This window comes from Chlamydomonas reinhardtii, assembly GCF_000002595.2.
Source record: "Chlamydomonas reinhardtii strain CC-503 cw92 mt+ unplaced genomic scaffold scaffold_19, whole genome shotgun sequence".
Classification (NCBI taxonomy): domain Eukaryota; kingdom Viridiplantae; phylum Chlorophyta; class Chlorophyceae; order Chlamydomonadales; family Chlamydomonadaceae; genus Chlamydomonas; species Chlamydomonas reinhardtii.
In genome coordinates, this window is record NW_025061532.1 from 185,274 (window position 1) to 204,293 (window position 19,020).

The 19,020-nt window shown below is 62.0% G+C and overlaps 2 protein-coding genes across 4 annotated transcripts in view; both read left to right on the top strand.

Annotated features, from left to right (window-relative positions):
- Positions 1–14,494, top strand: part of CHLRE_19g751197v5 (uncharacterized protein) — a 17,959-nt gene extending 3,465 nt beyond the window's left edge. For both annotated transcript variants that reach the window (XM_043072862.1, XM_043072863.1), the window contains exons 4-32: positions 315–411; positions 800–972; positions 1,441–1,496; positions 1,833–1,947; positions 2,358–2,441; positions 2,719–2,844; positions 3,215–3,395; positions 3,858–4,129; positions 4,379–4,492; positions 4,832–4,942; positions 5,299–5,448; positions 5,695–6,105; positions 6,386–6,535; positions 6,844–6,900; positions 7,116–7,184; positions 7,513–7,653; positions 8,137–8,258; positions 8,500–8,755; positions 9,119–9,241; positions 9,507–9,596; positions 9,914–10,021; positions 10,332–10,490; positions 10,780–10,934; positions 11,371–11,555; positions 11,750–11,937; positions 12,367–12,562; positions 13,088–13,147; positions 13,499–13,617; positions 14,049–14,494. In XM_043072862.1, the coding sequence (XP_042914238.1) occupies positions 315–411; positions 800–972; positions 1,441–1,496; positions 1,833–1,947; positions 2,358–2,441; positions 2,719–2,844; positions 3,215–3,395; positions 3,858–4,129; positions 4,379–4,492; positions 4,832–4,942; positions 5,299–5,448; positions 5,695–6,105; positions 6,386–6,535; positions 6,844–6,900; positions 7,116–7,184; positions 7,513–7,653; positions 8,137–8,258; positions 8,500–8,755; positions 9,119–9,241; positions 9,507–9,596; positions 9,914–10,021; positions 10,332–10,490; positions 10,780–10,934; positions 11,371–11,555; positions 11,750–11,937; positions 12,367–12,562; positions 13,088–13,147; positions 13,499–13,617; positions 14,049–14,141 (4,161 nt within the window). In that variant the 3' untranslated portion in view covers positions 14,142–14,494. The remainder of the gene's footprint in view (positions 1–314; positions 412–799; positions 973–1,440; positions 1,497–1,832; positions 1,948–2,357; positions 2,442–2,718; positions 2,845–3,214; positions 3,396–3,857; positions 4,130–4,378; positions 4,493–4,831; positions 4,943–5,298; positions 5,449–5,694; positions 6,106–6,385; positions 6,536–6,843; positions 6,901–7,115; positions 7,185–7,512; positions 7,654–8,136; positions 8,259–8,499; positions 8,756–9,118; positions 9,242–9,506; positions 9,597–9,913; positions 10,022–10,331; positions 10,491–10,779; positions 10,935–11,370; positions 11,556–11,749; positions 11,938–12,366; positions 12,563–13,087; positions 13,148–13,498; positions 13,618–14,048) is intronic.
- A 51-nt stretch (positions 14,495–14,545) lies between these two features.
- Positions 14,546–18,904, top strand: CHLRE_19g751247v5 (uncharacterized protein). Of its 2 annotated transcripts, none has more exons than XM_043072864.1 (7): positions 14,546–14,677; positions 14,738–14,796; positions 14,868–14,964; positions 15,030–15,100; positions 15,419–15,709; positions 17,180–17,236; positions 17,528–18,904. In XM_043072864.1, exons 2-7 carry the CDS (start codon positions 14,755–14,757, stop codon positions 17,576–17,578), a joined length of 609 nt encoding a protein of 202 aa, XP_042914241.1. In that variant the 5' UTR covers positions 14,546–14,677; positions 14,738–14,754; the 3' UTR covers positions 17,579–18,904. The 2 variants fall into 2 exon arrangements, with proteins under 2 accessions (XP_042914241.1, XP_042914240.1); XM_043072865.1 differs by having other exon boundaries at positions 17,180–17,227.
- The last annotated feature ends 116 nt before the right edge of the window (positions 18,905–19,020 follow it).

The window sequence follows — 19,020 nt, forward strand, 5'->3', positions numbered from 1 at the left end:
TCCTCCTCCTCCTCCTCCTCCTCCTCCTCCTCCTCCTCCTCCTCCTCCTCCTCCTCCTCCTCCTCCTCCTCCTCCTCCTCCTCCTCCTCCTCCTCCTCCTCCTCCTCCTCCTCCTCCTCCTCCTCCTCCTCCTCCTCCTCCTCCTCCTCCTCCTCCTCCTCCTCCTCCTCCTCCTCCTCCTCCTCCTCCTCCTCCTCCTCCTCCTCCTCCTCCTCCTCCTCCTCCTCCTCCTCCTCCTCCTCCTCCTCCTCCTCCTCCTCCTCCTCCTCCTCCTCCTCCTCCTCCTCCTCCTCCTCCTCCCCCCTCCCCGGCAGGTCCGCAAGCGGGCGGTGGGCGGGCTGGTGGAGGTGCTGGCAGGCCTGCAGCGCGCGCCGGGGGCACTGGCACCCGCGTCAGACCTCGTGCTCAAGGGTGGGTGTGGAGGAAAGACAGAGAAAGAGAGAAAGAGAGGAGGAGAGGGAGGAAGGAAAGGAAAGAGAGGAAGAAAGGAGAGAAAGGGAGAAAGATAATGGAAAGAGAGAAAGGAAGGAGAGAAGGGGTGCCCCTCCTGCGAGGAAGAAGGAGAGAAAGGAACGAGAGGAAGAAGGAGAGTGTGGGGGTATGGGGGCACTGAGGGTTGGAGGGCGGGATGTGAACTACAGTATGTGGTTTAGAGGGTGGAGGGTTGCGTGTGAGCCAGATGTTTGGGCTGGTATCTACAACCCCTCCTCCCATCCTTCACTCTCCCTCACCAACCTCCTCCAACCTCCTCCCCCAACACCCCCTCCCCCTCCCCACCCCACCCCACCCCCCCTTCCAGTCTGCCAGCGCGTGCTTCCCGGCCCCGCCGCCGCCGCGCACGCCGCCGCCGCCGCCACCAACAAGCAGCGTGCCGCCGCCGAGGCCGCCATCACGGCTGCGGTGTCGGACGCACTGCACCTGCTGGGGGCGCTGAAGCAGGCGCTGCCGCTGCTGGCGCCGGCGGCCGCAAAGGTGGGAGGGGGCGTGGGGAGTAGGGAGTGGGGAGTAGGGAGTGGGGAGTAGGGAGTGGGGAGTGGGTGTGGGGAGTGGGGAGTGGGTGTGGGGAGTGGGTGTGGGGAGTGGGTGTGGGGAGTGGGTGTGGGGAGTGGGGAGTGGGGAGTGGGGAGTAGGGAGTGGGGTGTGGGGTGTGAGGGTGGGGGGCGTGAGGTCGGGGGCGTGGAGTGGGGGGCGTGGGGTGGGGATGGCGTGGTGTCACAGAGGTGGGGGCCAGGGCGGGCTAGGGGGAAGCAGGGCCAGGTTGCGTTTGCTGCCACACTCGCGTACATGTACACACTTGCACCGTCTGCTTTGCTCACACGCACACACTCGTTCTTTTACAATCTGACGCCCAGATTCTGACCCCCCCCTACAACTTCACTTCGTAAACTTAATGCATGTACCCCCCCCCCCTTTACACACACACCCTCCACACACCCGCAGTCTGTGGCGGAGCTGATGTTGAAGCTGTACGGGCTCAAGCAGCCGCTGTTGGACAGGTGGGGGTGGGGTTGGGATGGAGGGGGGAGGAAGGGGTGTGTGTGAAAGGGCCGGCACCAGGGACACGACACGACACGAGACATGGCGCTCCACACATAGACACACACACGCCACAAGCAGACACGCACACACGCAGGCACGTGGGCACGCACATGCTGGATCCACTTGCATCCGGCACCATCGCATTCCACACGGATCCGCCGGGACCAAACATACTGGCACAGCCTCTTCAGCCTCTCCACGCACCCACCCAAGCCCAACCTTTCCACCCCTCTCTAATCACCCACTCTATTCATGCACCCACGTCGACGCCCCGCCGGGCCCGCACCACACAGGCACGTTACGGAGGCGCTGGCGGCGCTGGCGGGCGCAGGCGGCGTGAGTGGCGTCAGTGGCGGCGGCGGCTCGGCGTGCCGGCTGGGTGCCTCGGACCTTGCGGATTTGATCACTGTGAGGAGGGGGAGGGGGAGGAGGAGGGGGAGGGGGGCGGGGAGGAGGAGGAGGAGGGGGTGTGGTGTGGTGTGGGGTTACGTTCATGATAGAGCAGGAAATGGTAGGCGGTAGGCAGCCTCCTGGGGCTTTGAGTAATCCTGGGGCCTTGGGCGGGCGGGAGGGAGGGGGTGAAGCGTGAAACCCGCGGCGATTGGTGTGTGCGGTGTGTGTGTACGCACCTGCATGCCTTTCAACAACCTCACCCATATTCCATTAGCCTCATTCCAACGATTTATGTTTCTTTCCTTCCTTTCTTCTCGGCCTCGCTCGCTCGCTCACTTGCAAGCTCGCTCGCTGTCTCGCTGTCTCGCTGTCTCGCCCTCACGTTCGCTCGCTGTCTCGCTCGCTGTCTCTCACCCACCCCCTAGGTGGTCCTGGAGACGGAGTCGCTGTGGGCCTCGGGTCCGGGCCGCGACCCCGGACTGCTCACGGCGCTGGGGAGACTGCTGGAGGTGTGGGGGGTTGAGGGGGCGTGTGTGTGTATGGGGGGTGGGTGCGGGTATGGGTGTAGGTGCGGGTGGGGGGGGGAGGGGCGGAGGGGTTTGGGAGGAGGATTTAGGTAAGTTTTTGGGGGCACGGGGCGTAAAGCGGTACAGGATGCAATGAGTACTGCAGACGAAGTCGTCACCAAATGAGCGGGGGTGGGGGAACCAACCAAGCCAAACCCCCAACCAACAAACCTGTTCCGGTTTTCCACCACCCCCACCCCCGCCGCTTCCCAACATGCAGGCGGGCTTCGGCCGGCTTGCGGAGGCGGACCCCGCCGCCGCGGCCGCGCGCCTGCCTCGTGCGGTGCATGCGCTGGTGCCGGGGCTGGCGGCGGAACAAGACGGAGTGCGCTTCGGTACCTCGCAGGTGCGCGGGGCAGTTGGTGCAGGGTGCAGAGTGCTGCGTGGTTTGTTGTGTTGTGTTGGTTTGGTTGTGTTAGTTTGGGTTTGGTTTGGTTTGGGTGGTTTTGAGCTGGGCTATAACGTAATGCGGTGGGTTGGATTGCGTTGGTTGCGCAATGGCGGGATGGAGTTTCGGAGTCGGACAGGTTGGGGCACAGCCTGGGCTTGGCCTGACGTGCTGGCAGTCGTGGATCGCATGATGCACGCCGTACCGTACGGCACGCACCTCCTGCGATGCCCTCCCCACCCCCTGCCTCACCTCGCACGCTACACGAATCCCTACGACCTCTCAATTAATGTCGATCCCTCGACCCTCTCCGCCGCCGCCCCACCAGGCGCTGCGGTCGCTCATCCTGGACTGCCTCACCCCCGACGTCGCCGCCGCCGCCCGCCGCCCGCGCGCCGCCGCCGCCGCCGCCGCCGCCGCCGGCCCCTCGCCGCTGTCCTCTCTGGTGGCGGCCGTGGCTGGCAGCCTGAGCTCTCGGTACCAGGACGCCTGGGGCATGGCGCTGCCGGGTGAGGGGGGCCGGGTTTGGGGGAAGGCGGGGAAAAGGGAAGCGTGTGTGTTTTGACACGCGTGTGTGTATTTGGGAGGGCGGGGGCAGCCTGAGCTCTCGGTACCAGGACGCCTGGGGAATGGCGCTGCCGGGTGAGGGGGGGAGGTGGAGAAATGGGGGGTTGGGGGAGGGGAAATGGAAGCGCGTTTTGCGTGGGCGTTTCGAGCGTGGTGTCCTGGGTGATTAAGAGAGTTAGGTCTGGACGAATGAAGCTGATGAAGCGAGCTTCAGTCTGGACGAGTTACATCACGACCAGGACGCGGCGTTTTGTATATGTGCATGCGAGTACAATCTATGGCCAGGCCGCACAAGAGCCACAATCAAACGCAAAGCAAGCCGTACCACAAGCACACAAATGCTGCCGCTTGCCTCACTCATTCACTCACTTTTCTCATTCACTCACAAACAAATTTCAAAACAGTGGTCGGAGCGCTGATTGAGCGACTGGGAGCCCTGGGCTGCGCCGACGCCGCCGCGCCCCTACTCGTGCCGCTCGGAGCCATTGTGTCGGGGGCCGTGGACGCAGCTGACGACGCCGACGCAGCCGCCGCCGCCGCCGGCGACGCGACCGCGGCGGCCGGCGGCGCCGCCGCCACCGCGGCGGCGGCGGCGGCTTCGGCGGCGCACAGCGGCGCGGCGGAGGCGACGTTGGGTGTGGCGGTAAAGTGCCTGGGTCCGGAGATTGTACTCAAGGTGCGCGGTCGGGTGTGTGGGAACGGGTGGGAGTGCGTGTGTGTGGGTTGGTGGCTCTTGTCATGCGCAGGCCTTGTCCTGTCCCTCCTCAACACAGAACACACACGCACGCTCGTACACACAAACACACACGCCCAAACACACACGCCCCCCGACCCCCCCCCCCACACACACGTGTTCTGCAAGCTGGTCTACCTTCTACCACTTCCTTAATTAGTCATGAATGTAACCCCCAAAACACACACGCAGGTCCTGCCGCTCCAGATTGCGGAGGCGCTCACGGGAGACGCCGAGCCGCGCACGTGGTTGCTGCCGCTGATGCGGAGGCACGTGCGGCACGCGCGCCTGGGGTTCTGGTTCAAGGTGAGGTTGTGTCGGGGTGTTCAGAGGGGTGGGTGGGGATGTGTTTGGAGTGTGTTTGGGTGTGCTTTGGGTGTGTTTGGGGGTGTCATGGATGTGTTTGGCGTGTCTTGCTTCAGCTTGCCAAAATGTGTTGACGCTGTGTTATATGCCACCTCTCGCTCTCAGGGTCTAATTAAACACATTGCTCTTCACCATGCCCATTTACACAAACACACAAACACATTCGTGCACACCGCGCGTTCCAGATTCCTACGCAACCACGCAGTATCCCAAGCAAACACACGCGAACACAAACACACAAACACACAAACACGCAATAATACGCACAAACACGCACAGGAGCTGATGCCGCTGGCGCAGCAGTTGGGCGCGAGGGCGGCGGCGCTGTCGGCGGCGGGCGGCGCGGCGGCGGGCGGGCTGGCGCTCAAGTGTCGCACCCTCGAGCTGCAGGTGGGTGGGGAGGGCGTGTATTTGTTGTTGCGTGTGTGTATTTGTGTTGTACACGCTCCTTTTGTTTATGTTTGTAGCTGTGTTACCGTACATCATATCGGCTTTCGGGGTTCCGTACGGCGTTGTCCCAATCATGTGAAGTTTTATAGCAGGTCGGCGCGTTTATCGCATGAATGTCGTGTTCCCAATTCCCACCCCAGTGCATCCTGTACCACTTTTCCAAACATCCTTGCAACCCCACCTTACCAAACCCGCACCACCCACATCCCAAACCCCACTCAGCCCATAAACACCTCCACCCCAACCCTTAACCCAACCCCAACACCCCCAACACCCCCAACACCCCACACCTCCAGATCTGGCACTGCCTCCCCGCCTTCATGTCGTGGGCCGTGGACCTACCCTCCGCATACGCCGGCGGCGTCAACTCCCTCGCCGCCGCCTTCGCCAACCGCCCCGACCTGCAACCCGCAATCTGCGCGGCCCTGGCGCGTGCCTGCATGCAGGTGCGTTGTTTGTGTTTGTGGCTTGTGCTCGTGTGTTTGTTTGATGTGTGTGTTCGTGCTTGTGCTTCTGTGTTTATGTTTGGTGCTTGTGTGCTTGTGTTTGCTCTGCGTGGCGTGGTTGTTTGACTTATGTGTCATTGCTCAATCCTGATGAACACAAACAAACAATGAATGCAAGATCACGATGCAAGATCATGTCAATTTATTTTCGCGCTTATTATATTTTTATTATTTCCTCTCGCACAGGTGCGGCACGTGCTCGCAGCCGCCGGCCGCGGCCCCGAGCTCGTCGGGCACGCGGACCCCGCCGCCCACGGCCCCGCCAGCGGCGCTGGCGGCGGCGGCGGCGCCGGCAGCGGTGTTAACGACGACGACGATGACGACGGCGACCTTCCCGCGACGCCGGAGGACGCGGCGGCGGCGGCGGCGCACGGCGGCGCGCCGCCGGAGGGCTACGGCCCGGCCGAGGCGGAGTCGGCGCTGGCGGCGCTTCGCGCCTTCAATGCCAAATGGCTGAGTGTGTTGTGCGCGGCCTATCTGGCGGCGGCGCCGGAGGCGCGCGCGCCCTTCGCGGCGGCGATCGCGGCGGCGGCGGCGGTGACGCCTGAGGCGGCGGTGGCGGGGTACTTTCGGGCGGCGCTGCAGAAGCTGACCAAGGTGCGTGTTTGTACCGTATGTGTAAAGGTTGTGGTAATTTGTGTTCTGTTTGGGTGTCGGTAGTCGTGATCTGTATGTATATTTTATGGGATGGGGGTGGGGTGGGGTGGAGTAGGGGGGAGCAGCCTTTCCTCCACTGCACACCACCGCGCGTGTTTGTGTCGGTTTCGTCGGTTAGCCCCAACCCTCATTCGATCTAACACCTGCATCCTAACACCCAAATCCTAACACCTAAATCATAACCCAATTTCCCCTTTTCACAACCCCCATGCAACAACAGCTGATTGTGGACGAGGCGGCAGAAGTGCCGCCCCCCGACGCCGTCACCGAGGGCGGCGGCGACCCCGGCGCCCGCCGCTCCGCTTTCCTGGAGCTGGCGCTGTGGCTGAGCTACGGCCTGGGTGACAATGCGATCGACGCGCTGTTCAAGGTGTGTTTGAAATAATTTCTGTTCGTTTGCGATTGCGTTTGTATATTTGTTGCGTTTTGAGCGTGAGAGCGGGTGGCTGCCTCCGCCCGTCGCTCGAGCCTCCCGCCTTCGGGTACCTGCTGAACCCACCCGATGCCATTCCTTGCACCGACCTGTTCCGTTCCTTGTAACTTGTAATCCCATGTCACCCCACGTCACCCCACCTAAACCCCCAATCCGTAATCCCCCACGTCACCCCACGTCACCCCACGCCACTCCTCCTCAACCCCCAACCCCCCGCTCCCCACACCCCACCCCATCCTGAGCAGGCGGTCAAGTCGGCTCTGGTCCATGCCGAGCCGGGCGTGCAGAAGCGCGGGTTCAAGGTAGGTGGGTGGGGCGGACGGGAGCTGTATATGTGCGTGCGTGTGTGTTTTGACGTACGTCTGGGCGTGCCCACATGCACCACCTTGATCGCCACGCCTCCCCTCCATCGCCTTCCCGCATCAACACACAACTTACTGCCCATTACCTCCTTATCAACGTCTCTTTAGCAATGATCAAGTTAAACAAACCCACACAAACACACGCGAACACGCAGGTGTTGGCGGTGCTGTGCGAGGCTCGTGGGACCTGGCTGGCGAAGAACCTCAAGGAGGTGCTCAAGCAGGTGGGAGAGAGGAGCGTGTATGTGTGTTTTAGTTCAGTTCCTAGTTTCAGTATAGCTTTCGTGTTTTTGTAGCTGCTGAAGACCTGTTATCTTAGCTCCATTGAATGTTGTTATGTGGGTATGTGCCTGTTGCTTGGGACTTGTGGGAAGGCTTGGCGGCTGCCTCTCAGAAACCCACGCCAAAGCCTCAGTCAGCCACCCACCCACCCACCCACCCACCCACCCACCCACCCACCCACCCACCCACCCACCCATCCTACACACCCATCCTACACACCCACACCCACACCCACACCCACCCCACCCACCCACCCACACCTGCGCACAGTTGCTGGGCCCCTCCGCCGTCTCCACCCTCTCCGCCGCGCGCCGCCACCGGCTGCGTGTGATCCGGCCCGTGGTGGTGGCGCTGCAGCGGTGCGGACCCGAGTCGGAGGCGCTCACCGGAGACGTGCTCGGAGAGGACCAGGTGCGTGTGTGCGCAAGGGGCCTCGCCTGGGTTGGGTGTGCGGGTGCTGCTGCTGTTTTAGGGTGGGTTGTGGGTGTGTGTGGTTGAGTTCGGTCCCAATTGTAATGTAAGGGTGGCGGGGAGAGGCCGCACTGTAAATGCTGATGTCCGGAGGCACAGCGTGGGCTAGGTGCGGAGGTTAGTTTACTCCGACTAACCCGACTAAAGAGTTCTTCCAAACCTGACCAAACCAGGACAGGAGGTTGTGGCGTGTGGGGTATGGGGAGGGGGATTCAAATGCCCCCAATCCTTGCCGCACGGAACAAACGAGACATGGCACACGGGCACCTTCCATCACTACTAAATTAAAGGCTAGCCCCCTGGCCTCCCACTCTGCATCAACAACACCAACAACAACATCAAAACAACGACAACTAACGTCTCGACACCACCAACACCACTAACAACAACACTAACTCACGACAACAACGACAATCACGACAGGCGATGGAGGGCGCTGGCGAGGACGAGGGCGCGGCTGGCGGCTCGGCGGGATCGCGGCGGCGGCAGCTGGTGGCGTCACTGGTGGCGGACATTGTGCTTTGCACCAAGGAGGCCAACATGAAGTGAGTTTGCAACCCCATTTGATTTCATAGTTTTAGTGGGGGTTTATCATCATATGTGGTAGGGCCTTTCCCAATGTGCTCGAATTCATGCGCTCGAGTTCAGGCACGGATTCTTGTTTCGCTTGCTGCTGTTAGTCGTGTCAATGGCTAATGCCTGCTTTCCACACTAATGACGAAACCAAAAACTCTCCAAAAATAAACCCAACCTAAAACCTAAAACCCAAAACCTGATCCAAAACAGGACGCGCGCCGCTGCCTATGACCTCTTGGTCGGCCTGGCTCATCTGATGGACCAAGCAGACCCCGGGCCTGGTCTGGCAAGGCTAGGCCGGCGGCGGCGGCCACGGGCACCCGGCGGCGGCGGCAAAGGCGGCGGCATGGGCGGCTCGTCGGATGAGGAGGGCGACGACGAGGAGGAGGGCGAGGAGGATGAGGAGGAGGAGGGCGGAAGCGATGGTATGGAGGAGGAGGGCGGCGGCGCCGGCACCAGCGGCAAGGTAGCGTGGGGCGGCGGGGTGGGGGTAGCATTCATATGGTCAGTTGTGCAGTGAGGCTTTAACCAGGGGGTGGGGCGGGGTGGGTGGGGAGGTAGGGGCTTGTGGGCAAGGTTGGGGATGTGGGGAAGGTTACCGGTGATGATGGCAAGGGGCATGGATGCTGGCTTGAATGCGGTTGTGCGACTTGGCTTGAAACAACCCCCACACGCTCCACAACATGAGCATATGCACGCAAGAAACCTCACCTCATACGCGCCCAAGAAACCCCAGCCAAGACTCAACCAAGACTCAACCGACAACCCACCGTACCGCCACCAACCGACCGTAACTGCAACTTTAACCGTAACCGTAACTGTACGACAGGGCGGCCTGTACGAGTTCTTCTCCATGGTGATGGCGGGCCTGGTGGCCACCACGCCGCACATGATGTCGGCGACAGTCATGGCGCTGGCCCGACTCACGTTCGAGTTCGCGTCGGCCATGCAGGTCAGTGCGCGGATTGCGTGCGTGTCGCCTGTTGGGTCGCTTTGTTTGTGTGTTTGTTTGTGTGTGTGTCTATCAATGAGTGCTGGGTTTGTGGGTTTATCAAAGGGTGCGGCCATGCAGGTCAAATCCACGTCTCCCGGAGTCTTCACGTTCTGCTTTCTAGCACATGCGTTGAGTTTTCTCGCACACGCTGTTATCGACGACGCTGTGCCCTTTTCAACACACTCAAACTCACACACGTGCACGTGTGCACCCAAACGAACAGAACGTGGTGGCAGCGCTGCTGCCGCCGGTGCTGTCGCTGCTCCGCGGCAAAGCGCGCGAGATCATCAAGGCTGTACTGGGCTTTGTAAAGGTGAGGGAAAGAGAATAATGGAGATCGCGTTGGGATATAAACAAGTCGCGATGGAAACGAGGTCAGGTGAGGTCGGAGCAACCCTGCATCAACAGCAAACGTCTGCCAGCACTTGCAGAGGTTTGGTTGTTACAGGAACCGGGGGGATTCCCAAACCCACACGCACGCACATCGGCTCCTCTCCATCCCCCTCAAGCCAGTCCCACCAAACGCATCACAAAACCAACCCAACATGTGCATGATGCGGCTACCGTTTGCTTTATAACAGCCCAACCCACCAAACCCATCAAAACCCTCACCCTTATTGCACCCTGCAGGTGTGCGCGATGCGGCTGCCTGTGGAGCTGCTCACACCCCACCTTGGCCCCATCCTGGAGGGGATGCTCATTTGGGCCGAGGACTCCAAGAACAAGTTCAAGCTCAAGGTAAGAGGCATAAGCATGAGCATTTGCATGGGTTCGAGTCCTCAAGGTAAGAGGCATGGTTTCCTGTGATGCTAGGCTGTAAGCGAGTAATTGTCACAGTGCAAGAAAGGGGCAGTGCGGGGTGTGCGATAATGCGGCTACGTTTGCCGCTGTGGTTGTTGCTGCTGCCGGTGCTACCGTGTGCGCTCCCAAGGGTCCCCTTGGTCACGTTGTGCCAGATACAAAGTTCGATCCCTCCAATCCCTCCAACCAACCACTTCAACCACCTGATCAACCAACCGCCCAACCAACCGCCCAACCGCCCCTCCAGGTTCGCGTTATCGTGGAGCGCCTGGCTAGGCGCTGCGGCTTCGACGCGGTTGCGGCGGTGATGCCGGCGGGTGACGCCAAACTGCTGGCGCACATCCGCAAGGAGGCGGCCAAGAAGCAGCGGCGGAAGGGCGCGGGTGGCTCACAGGGCGGCAGCGAGGTGAGGGAGTGGCGGGGAGGTGGAGGCGGGAGGAGGGAGGAGGGAGGAGGAGGAGGGAGGAGGGAGGAGGAGGAGGGAGGAGGGAGGATGCGGTCGTGGAGTGGAATGAGTGGGCCGGTTGGGAGGAGCCGGGTAGAGCAGGGGGACGGGGGCCGCACCGGCCTGTCACGGTCTTCGCTGTATACCGTACGTGCTCCCAACCCCCCAAAAACACCTACCCGCCTGCCTTCACTCCTTTTACCAATCATATGAATGCAACCCACCCACACGAAAAAACCCAAAACAACAGGCCGGCGACGAGGACGGCCGCTCGCGCCGCAGCGCGGGCCGGAGTACCATGGCCCGCACCGCGCGCGCCAGCCAATGGGGCGAGGCTGCGGTGTTTGACTCGGAGGATGGCGGCAGCGAGGGAGCCGGCGGCGGCGGCGGCCGCGGAGGGCCCAAGTGAGTGGCACCGCTTGCTGGGGTTTGTTCTGGGAGGTTGACTCTGAACCAATCCCGTCAGGAAACAGAAGCTGGGGTTTGTTTTGGGAGGTTAACTCTGAACGAATCCCGTAAGGAAACAGGAGCTGGGGTTTGTTTTGGGGGCAGGGGAGGGTGCCTGTTGTGGAGTGGGCCTGCTGCGCCTGGCTTCGCGTTTTGGTGTGTTTGGGGTTGATGCGGGCGGTTTGCGGGGTTGCCACCGATGTAGGTTGGCGGGAGATAATTATTAGTGGTGGGGTGATGTGCCCAAGCCCAACGGGAAAGTCCGGGGGGGCAGGTCAGTTCATTCCAACCTCAATCAATGGGGGCGAGTGAAGTGCAGGATGGGGATGGAAGGATGGACAACCCAAACGCATCCGCATCCGCACCACAACCACCACAACCACCACAACCGCAGGAGCGTCAAGAGCGCCGGCGGCCCGAGGTCCCTCGCCGGCCGCTCGCAGCAGCAGCAGCAGCAGCAGCAGCAGCAGGGCCGCGGCGGCCGCGGCGCCGGCGGCGTGCGGCTGGCGGCTGGCGGCGGAGAGCCCATGGACCTGCTGGACGCGGCGGCGTCGCGACAGCTGGTGCGGAGCGCGGCAGGTGAGGTGGCGGAGGAGGCACGTCCGTCGACTGCTTCGCTTTCCGCCGTCTTCTACCGGCCCCGCCCCCTCGTTTGCGGCTGTTGTGAGCAACAACCCCAAAAACGCAAGCGCTCTTCGTCGCCCCTACGCCTTCACTTCTCAAGTAATCATGAATGTAACCCCCCACCGCTAAATCGTTGGCCCCAACCGCAGGCGTGCGGCCGGCGGGCTCGGGCGGCGGTGCTGGGGAGCCCAGCTTCACACGCGACCCCACCACAGGCAAGATGGTCATTGCAGAGGAGGACGGCGGCGACGGCGAGGGCGGCGCGGGCCGCAAGCGGCGACGCGGCCGCGACGCGTCCGGCTACGACAGCGACGACAGCGACTTTGACGACCTGAAGGTACGGAGGCCAGCCGTGCGAAAGTTTGTCGCTTTGGGTATTTATTTTTTTGTTTGTTGTCGATCGCATTGCAGTCCAGCTTGTGGAGTCCTGAAGTTTAAGGTTGCTGTATGTAAACGTTTCGTAAGCATCGGGGGCCAGGGCGCTTCAGTCCCATTCCATCCCAACCCGCGCCCATGCCCTGCTCCCACTGCTCTCACCTTTACGGTATCCCACTGCTCCAACCCCCAAACCCCCACACTCCCACCCGCAATACTGCAATGTCAACAATACTGCAATGTCAACAATACTGCAATGTCAACAATACTGCAATGTCAACAATACTGCAATGTCAACAATACTGCAATGTCAACAATACTGCAATGTCAACAATACTGCAATGTCAACAATACTGCAATGTCAACAATACTGCAATGTCAACACCACCAGGGTGTCGCTGACCTCAAGTACGCGATGAAGAAGGCGGGCGAGAGCAAGTCGGTGCGGTTCGCCGAGGCCAAGTCGCAGGGCGGTCGCAGCATGGGCGGCCGCAGTGCGGGAGGCCGCAGCGAGGGTGGGAGGAGCGCCGGCGGGAGGAGTGCGGGAGGCCGGAGCGAGGGCGGGAGGAGCACTGCCAGCCGCGGAGGTGAGTGTGTGTGTGTTTGTGTGTGTGTGTGTGTGTGTGTGTGTGTGTGTGTGTGTGTGTGTGTGTGTGTGTGTGTGTGTGTGTGTGTGTGTGTGTGTGTGTGTGTGTGTGTGTGTGTGTGTGTGTGTATGTGTAAGCGGCCTTGTGTGGGTGCGTGTGCGTGTTTGCGCGTGTGTGTAAGCGGCCTTGTGTGGGTGCGTGTTGAAAAAACGAAGCCCGCCCAGACAGTGGGCACATGTGTGTGTACACGCTGCGAACCACCAACCTGTGCGTTCTTGTGCTGCCTGCCCTCCCATCTGCCTGCTGCTACCACCAACCTGCATGCTGCCACCACCAACTACCAGCGCCACGCCACACGCACACGCACATGTCCCAACCCCCCCCCCCCCCCCCCACCCCCACACACACACGCTCGTACACACGCTCGTACACACACACACACACGCGCGCGCACGAACACACACACACACACACACACCAACACAAACACACACGTTCCCTCTCTCCCTCCCACCCCGCCCACAGGCAAGTCGGCGCACAGCGGCGATCGCTTCAAGGCCAAGGGCGCCACCGGTGACGTCAAGGGTGAGCTGGCGGCCAGCTGGGGAAAGAGATGGTGGCTGTGGGAGTGAGACGGTGGCTGTGGGAGTGAGACGGTGGCTGTGGGAGCGAGGGTGGCGGCTGCGGTGGTGTTGCCTCCGTGAGCTGAGGCATGAGCGGCCTTAGCATGATCCGCATTGGTGCACCGGTATCTCCCGCAATTCTCCATGCCTGCTGCATGCATTGCCCCGATCCTTTCCCCACTTGGAGCCCAACGTGGTGGAGCTCGCGCTCCACCAACCGCCCCAACGCTCTGCGCCCCCCAACCACCTCTGTCCCAACCGTCAACCGTCTTCAACCGTCTTTAACCGCCTTCAACCGTCCCAACCGTCACAGGCAAGTCCAAGGTGGACCCCTACGCCTACTGGACGTTGGACCGCCGGATGCTCAACCGCCGTCGCGGCAAGCAGGCTGCCGCCAGCGCCAAGCTCGAGTCGATTGTGGGCGGCGCACAGGTGCGTGTGGGAGGCGCGCAGCACATGTTCTTGGGTAATTTCGGGGTAGTTTATTCCGACCCCAGCTATCGGAGATGCTGAGAGAGCTTATGTGGTGCGTGCGCGTGTGGGCTGGCAGCTGCTGAGGTCCAGGAGTCTGGTGTGGCGCCAGAAGGCCCGGGGATGTATGAACCCATACCGCTACGCAGTACCCCGGCTTGCCCCGACCCCCGTAAACGGGAAGAAAAATCCATTGGGCTTCCCCGATCGTTGGGATGTATAATCCCGCTCAAGCCCAGCTCGCCGCGGGGTTCGCCGGCAGCGTCAGCTCGGGGCGCTTCGGGCGAGCCGAGTTGCTACAGCGAGCACGCGCTCAGATAACTTCCCCGCTCCCCCTTTTCGTACCCCTTTTTGGTATTGATCACGACTTGTTTTGTATCCTACACCGACAGGCGGGCGCCCTCAAGGGCGCCAAGGCCAAGCGCTCGCGGGATGGCCAGGGTGCGGCCAAGCGCCAGCGCACCGCGCCCGCGTCCGTGGAGTAAGGAGAGAAAGTATGCCGTGAAGTTTTATTTGCATGTGTGATTAACCGTTTGTCTGTGCGGAGGAAAGCAGTTTGGTTTTCTGCAAGTTAGGTGGGGAAAGCACGGTGGGTGGGACGCGCGGTGGCGGTGGGAAAGAAGGTCGTCGTTCGGGTTTCGGCGTGCCATTTTCAGCGGTTTGGAAAAGACGTGGTGTAGAAGGTCACTGAAACTGTTGAAACTGTTTGATGTTTGCAAGTTGTACTGCGCCGCGCTTGCAAAACAAGTGAGCACCGCGAGCCCCGGCATCGCCGCTGGAGGGCTTCAAGCGTTGGGTGCGAAGACGAACTCTCTCAAGTCTGTAATACGGTCACAAGTTTTAACACTACGTAGCGCTGCTGAAAAAGAGGGCCTACGAAGAAATTCTCTCCGCAAGTCTGGACGTCCCGCTCCCGAGGGCTTTGACCTCCGCCGATTGCTCTACCTGCATTGCTGCTTGTACCGTTAGCGCATAGGGGTATTTCAAGCTGCAGCGCGCCATCTGTGGATGCCAACCAAGGGTAGGGCGAGGTGGAGCTCAACTCGTTTTTTCGCGCAAGCACCCTGACTTTGGTCAACAGGCGCAGGCGACGCAGACATGCACGAAGACGACGTTGACTTGTGCGACGGCGAGCTGGTGGTGAGTCCGCGTGGACCCGTAATGAAGCCTTGCAAAGTGGGTTGAGTCTGAGGGCTTTTTGGGCGTCGCAGGTGGACGGCGAGGAGGAGGACATCAACTTCGTGGATGACGGAAGCAAGCTAGACGCGGAAACGCAACGCTTTGACCGGATTGTTGGGGCGCTTGAAGGTGCGAGACCAGGAGATCGAGCGATGCCGTCGCGGTGCTGACGCTTGTCGTGTTTGCCGCTGCAGAGGTGCTGCTTGACGAGGAGTTTGAGGAGCTCAGGGAGAGCTTCTGCCGCGAAAACTGCCAGCATTTCGAGGTGCGCGGCCCGCCTCCTCCGCGAAAGCACGACGGGGGGCCGCGGGGTTTTGCGCGCCCAGTCGCCCTTTGCGCCCCACCCCCCAGGCCCTGGCCTCCCCTTCCGCCACCTTCTCCCTCTCGTTCTCTCGCACCCCACGCTGTGCCTTGCTCCCGTTGCTCTTACTCGTTCCTCCCACTGACCTGACCTCGCAACCCCCATCGCAACCCCGCTCGCAACACTTCCCGCAAAGCCGCAACCCTTCCCGCAACCCCTCTCTCTCTCTCTCTCTCTCTCTCTCTCTCTCGCAAACCCCCTCTCCCCCCCGCCCACGCACAGGATTCGGATGAGAACAAGCTCATCTACACAGACATCTTCAGCAAATACACCAGCCTGGTTGAGAGCACGATAGACCAGAGGCTGAAGCAGGCTGTGCCGGGATTCAGCATGCAGGAGTTCATGGGGCTGCTGGAGAGCCACAAAGACAGCCTAATGTCGGATGTCTTTGACCTCTTGCTATCTCTAGCGGACTTTGAGGCGTTTAAGGAGGTGATGCTGAGCTACAAGCGCGACCTGGCGGACGGGCCCGGCTTCGCAATCAACTGCACGCCACTGCGGCTGCACACAGAGGTGAGGGCGGGAGGGGAGGGGCGTTCCAGGGGAGGGGAGGGGAGGGCAGGGTTGTAAATTTTAGACCAAACTAAACCAAACCAAGCTAAAAGGAGGATGAGGCAGGGGCGCGGGGCGGGAGGTTTGGGGTCCGAGTAGAGGCAGATGAGGGGCCGGGATCAGCGGCGGGGGCAGTGGCAAGAGGCGGGAGCTGAGGATGGACGGAAGGTGGAGGGAAGCGGATTGAGAAAGATTTCTCAAAAGGTGGGGGGAGTGGCAGCACGGGTGAAGGATGGGAGGGGAGGATACCGTGGCACAGCCATTGCGGGGCCGGGCGGGTGGGTGGGTGGGCCGTGAGAGGCATCGTCAAGCTGAGGGGGGGGGGGCGGGTTGTAAATACGAGCCCAAACGAAGCCAAAACAAAGCTAAACTAGCGGAGCACAAGGCGGGCTGGGGATCAGGGGGCGGGGCTGGGGAGCAGGGGGGGCTCGCCCGACTGAGGTCAGCTACCCACCCTGGCCAGTGGTCTGGCAGGGCCAAGTAGGGACGACGAGCAGGGAAGAGGGTTTGCAGCTCGCGGTTGCAGCTCGCGGCAGGAGGCAGGCTGGTGGGGTGCAGCCTGCCACTCGGGACGGTAGGCCTGGGGCGGCTGCTCCGCGGGCTGGCGAGCCGGCCAGCGGAGTGGGTGCTGACGTGGGCTGGGGCGGAGGAGGGGGAAAGAGCGGGGCGGAGGAGGGGGGGGCGGGGCGAGGGGGGGGAGGAGCGGGGCGGGGCGGGGCGGAGGGGAAGGAGCGGGGCAGCAGCACAGCCCACAGGGGCCTGCGCGGGGAGTGGGAAGAGGGGGCTAGCTGTTCATGTGGAGACTGGAGTGAATCAATTACAGGTATGAAGTGTAGGGGGGAGTGCACGGAGGAGGGTCGCCATGAGGACGTCTGGGCGACGGGGAGAGATGTTGCGGCTGGTGCTCCGGGAAGTGGGTGCGACTTGGTTCGGCTGGGGGACTGCCACAAGGGGGCTCTCGGGCGCGCCAGGAATTCAGGATGCATGCGGGGGGCTGCGGGCCAGTTCCGGGGCTCTCAGTGGCTCTGGGTGCCGCTCCTAGAAAGGCTTGAAGCGCGTGGCCCCCCGCTTCCCAGCCCTAAACGCCTTAGGCGGCATCCCGCCGGGTCTTCTCTACCCCACCACCCTATCGCACGCCCGGTTCTCTACCCTGTCGCAACTATGAACGCGGATGTTGCAGAGGGGACAGTCCCAGCACCCGAAGACGCCGAGCCATCACACGCTATCAGGGCCCAACTTGACTCCACCAACCCCGCGACTATGGTCCTGCCCACAGCTATGCAGCGTGCTGCCATGCCCCAACCTGCCTCACCAGCCCCCCGTCGGCAGCGTCGCGGCTGCTGTACTACTGTATCTGGCTACGCCTTCACTCCTTAAATGCAAATCATAAACGTAACCCCCCCCCCACCTCACCGCCTCACGCCGCCACAGGAGCAGGAGGACGGTGAGGCGCGGCCGGACCTGGACCTCAGCCTGCAGGTCAGTCCAGTGAGTGGGTCCGTGGGTGCAGTCCGGGGTTTGGGTCCGGCGTGCACGTGCGGGCCACAGATCCTGAGGTGTGTGTGTGTGTGTGTGTGGCTGTGTCTGTGGCTACAGCTGTGGCTGTGACTGCGTGTCTGCAAAACGCATGCAACCCTGCCGTACATGCGGCAGCAGGCCGCGCGGGCGACCCCAGGCATTTCAGAGGCACATAGTTTCATGCATGACACATGTGTCACCTGGCTGCCGTACCGTACTGCCACCGCCTGCTCATGCTGCCTGCCTGCCTGCCATGTGCAGATTTCGCCCATTGGCGGCAGCGGGCCCAAGGCGGGCGCTGGGCTGCGGTGAGGAGCGGGCGGGCGGCAGCACGCGAGGGAGGCAACAGGAGAATGAGGCAGCAGCCGGAGGGGGAGGAGGGGGAGGAGGAGGAGGAGGAGGGGGAGGAGGAGGAGGGGGAAGTGGAGGGAGGGGAGGGGAGGGGAGGGGAGGGGAGGGGAGAAGGAGGGGCAGTCGGCGGCCGTGGGGGAGCGGCGGTGCGAGAAGGGGAGAGGAGGGTGGGGCGGCACGTTGGCAGCCGCAAACGCCTGGTATTGTGCTGGGCGCGCCACTTGCTGCTGGCGCGCAACCTCCTGAAGCCTTGAGACTGAGACTGAGAGGATGGGAGGGCAGCCCTGTGGAGGCGGCGGCAAAAGGGAAGGCGACTGCGGTGTGAAGGCGGGGAGAGCGCGCGCATACAGCTATGACGGGGGTGTGGTGGGGGTGGGGTGACCTGGATAGGGGGAGGCGCGCGCAGTGGCTTGAGGCGTGTTTATTAGCTGTCGGCTGCGTGCGTGAGTGGGCGCCTGCGTGCGTGTTTGGAAGCCTGAGTGCGCGAATGCGCGCAGATTGCGGACTGCGGAGGGAGTTATGGTGATTCATAAACGAGATCGATCAATTTCAGTTTGGGGCCTCAGTTGATTGAAGCCGGCATGACGAAGTCAAGTAGGGGCGAACGACACTGTGGACCCAAGACGACAACACGCATTCTTGGCGATCTGACTCTTTGGACTGGCATTGGCGACGGGCGCCTCAAACTACCAGACATGGAGGTTAAGACAAATTTTTTGAATTAGCGTAGCAACACTGCTTGCGCTGACACCTATTACCTGCGTGAGATACTTGACACACGTGTGTTTGTATGTGTCGGTATGGGGCCTGTGGCGGTGGGGGCTGTGGGGGCTTGGTTTTAACGGTTCCATTGCGGCAGCAGGTATGTGAGGAGCGCACTGACGCAGGCGGGGGAGGTGCTTGGCAGCGAGCGGCCAGTAGTGCAGAACGGCCCTGCCATGTAGAGCTTGCGCTTTGCTTGCGCTTTGCTTGAGCTTTGCTTGCGCTTTGCTTGCGCTTTGCTTGAGACGGTGTGACTGTTGAAGAGTGGGTGCGGCAGCAGACCGGTGGCAATGGTGGAGGTGTGTGAATACCGGTACGCTGAGACACACTGCGGGACTATGCCCACCAAGTGCCCCTGACCTGTCCCGTCACACGCGTGTCACGCATCCCGGCGTGCCAACCACCTTTCCCTCCCTTTCCCCCTCGGCCCCTGCCCCTCCTGCGCTCCCCCAAAGGTGGACATCCCCCCCATACACGCACACACACGTCTTGCACCGACCGAATGAGTTGTAACCATTAATCATTTGAGGCTCGTACGTATCCCGGCTTTTATCTGTCGCCGCCGTTAATGAACAATCTAACATACCGCCTGCTACCGGTGCCATTGCCAACTAGCCTGCTGCTCGAGCGCTGCCCCGGCG

Excerpts from the sequence above, each read along its gene's own strand:
- CHLRE_19g751247v5 (XM_043072864.1), top strand. The coding sequence starts at position 14,755 with ATGCACGAAGACGACGTTGACTTGTGCGACGGCGAGCTGGTG. Across the intron at positions 15,101-15,418 it reads AAAACTGCCAGCATTTCGAG|GATTCGGATGAGAACAAGCT; the intron begins GTGCGCGGCCCG and ends GCCCACGCACAG. Across the intron at positions 15,710-17,179 it reads CACTGCGGCTGCACACAGAG|GAGCAGGAGGACGGTGAGGC; the intron begins GTGAGGGCGGGA and ends ACGCCGCCACAG.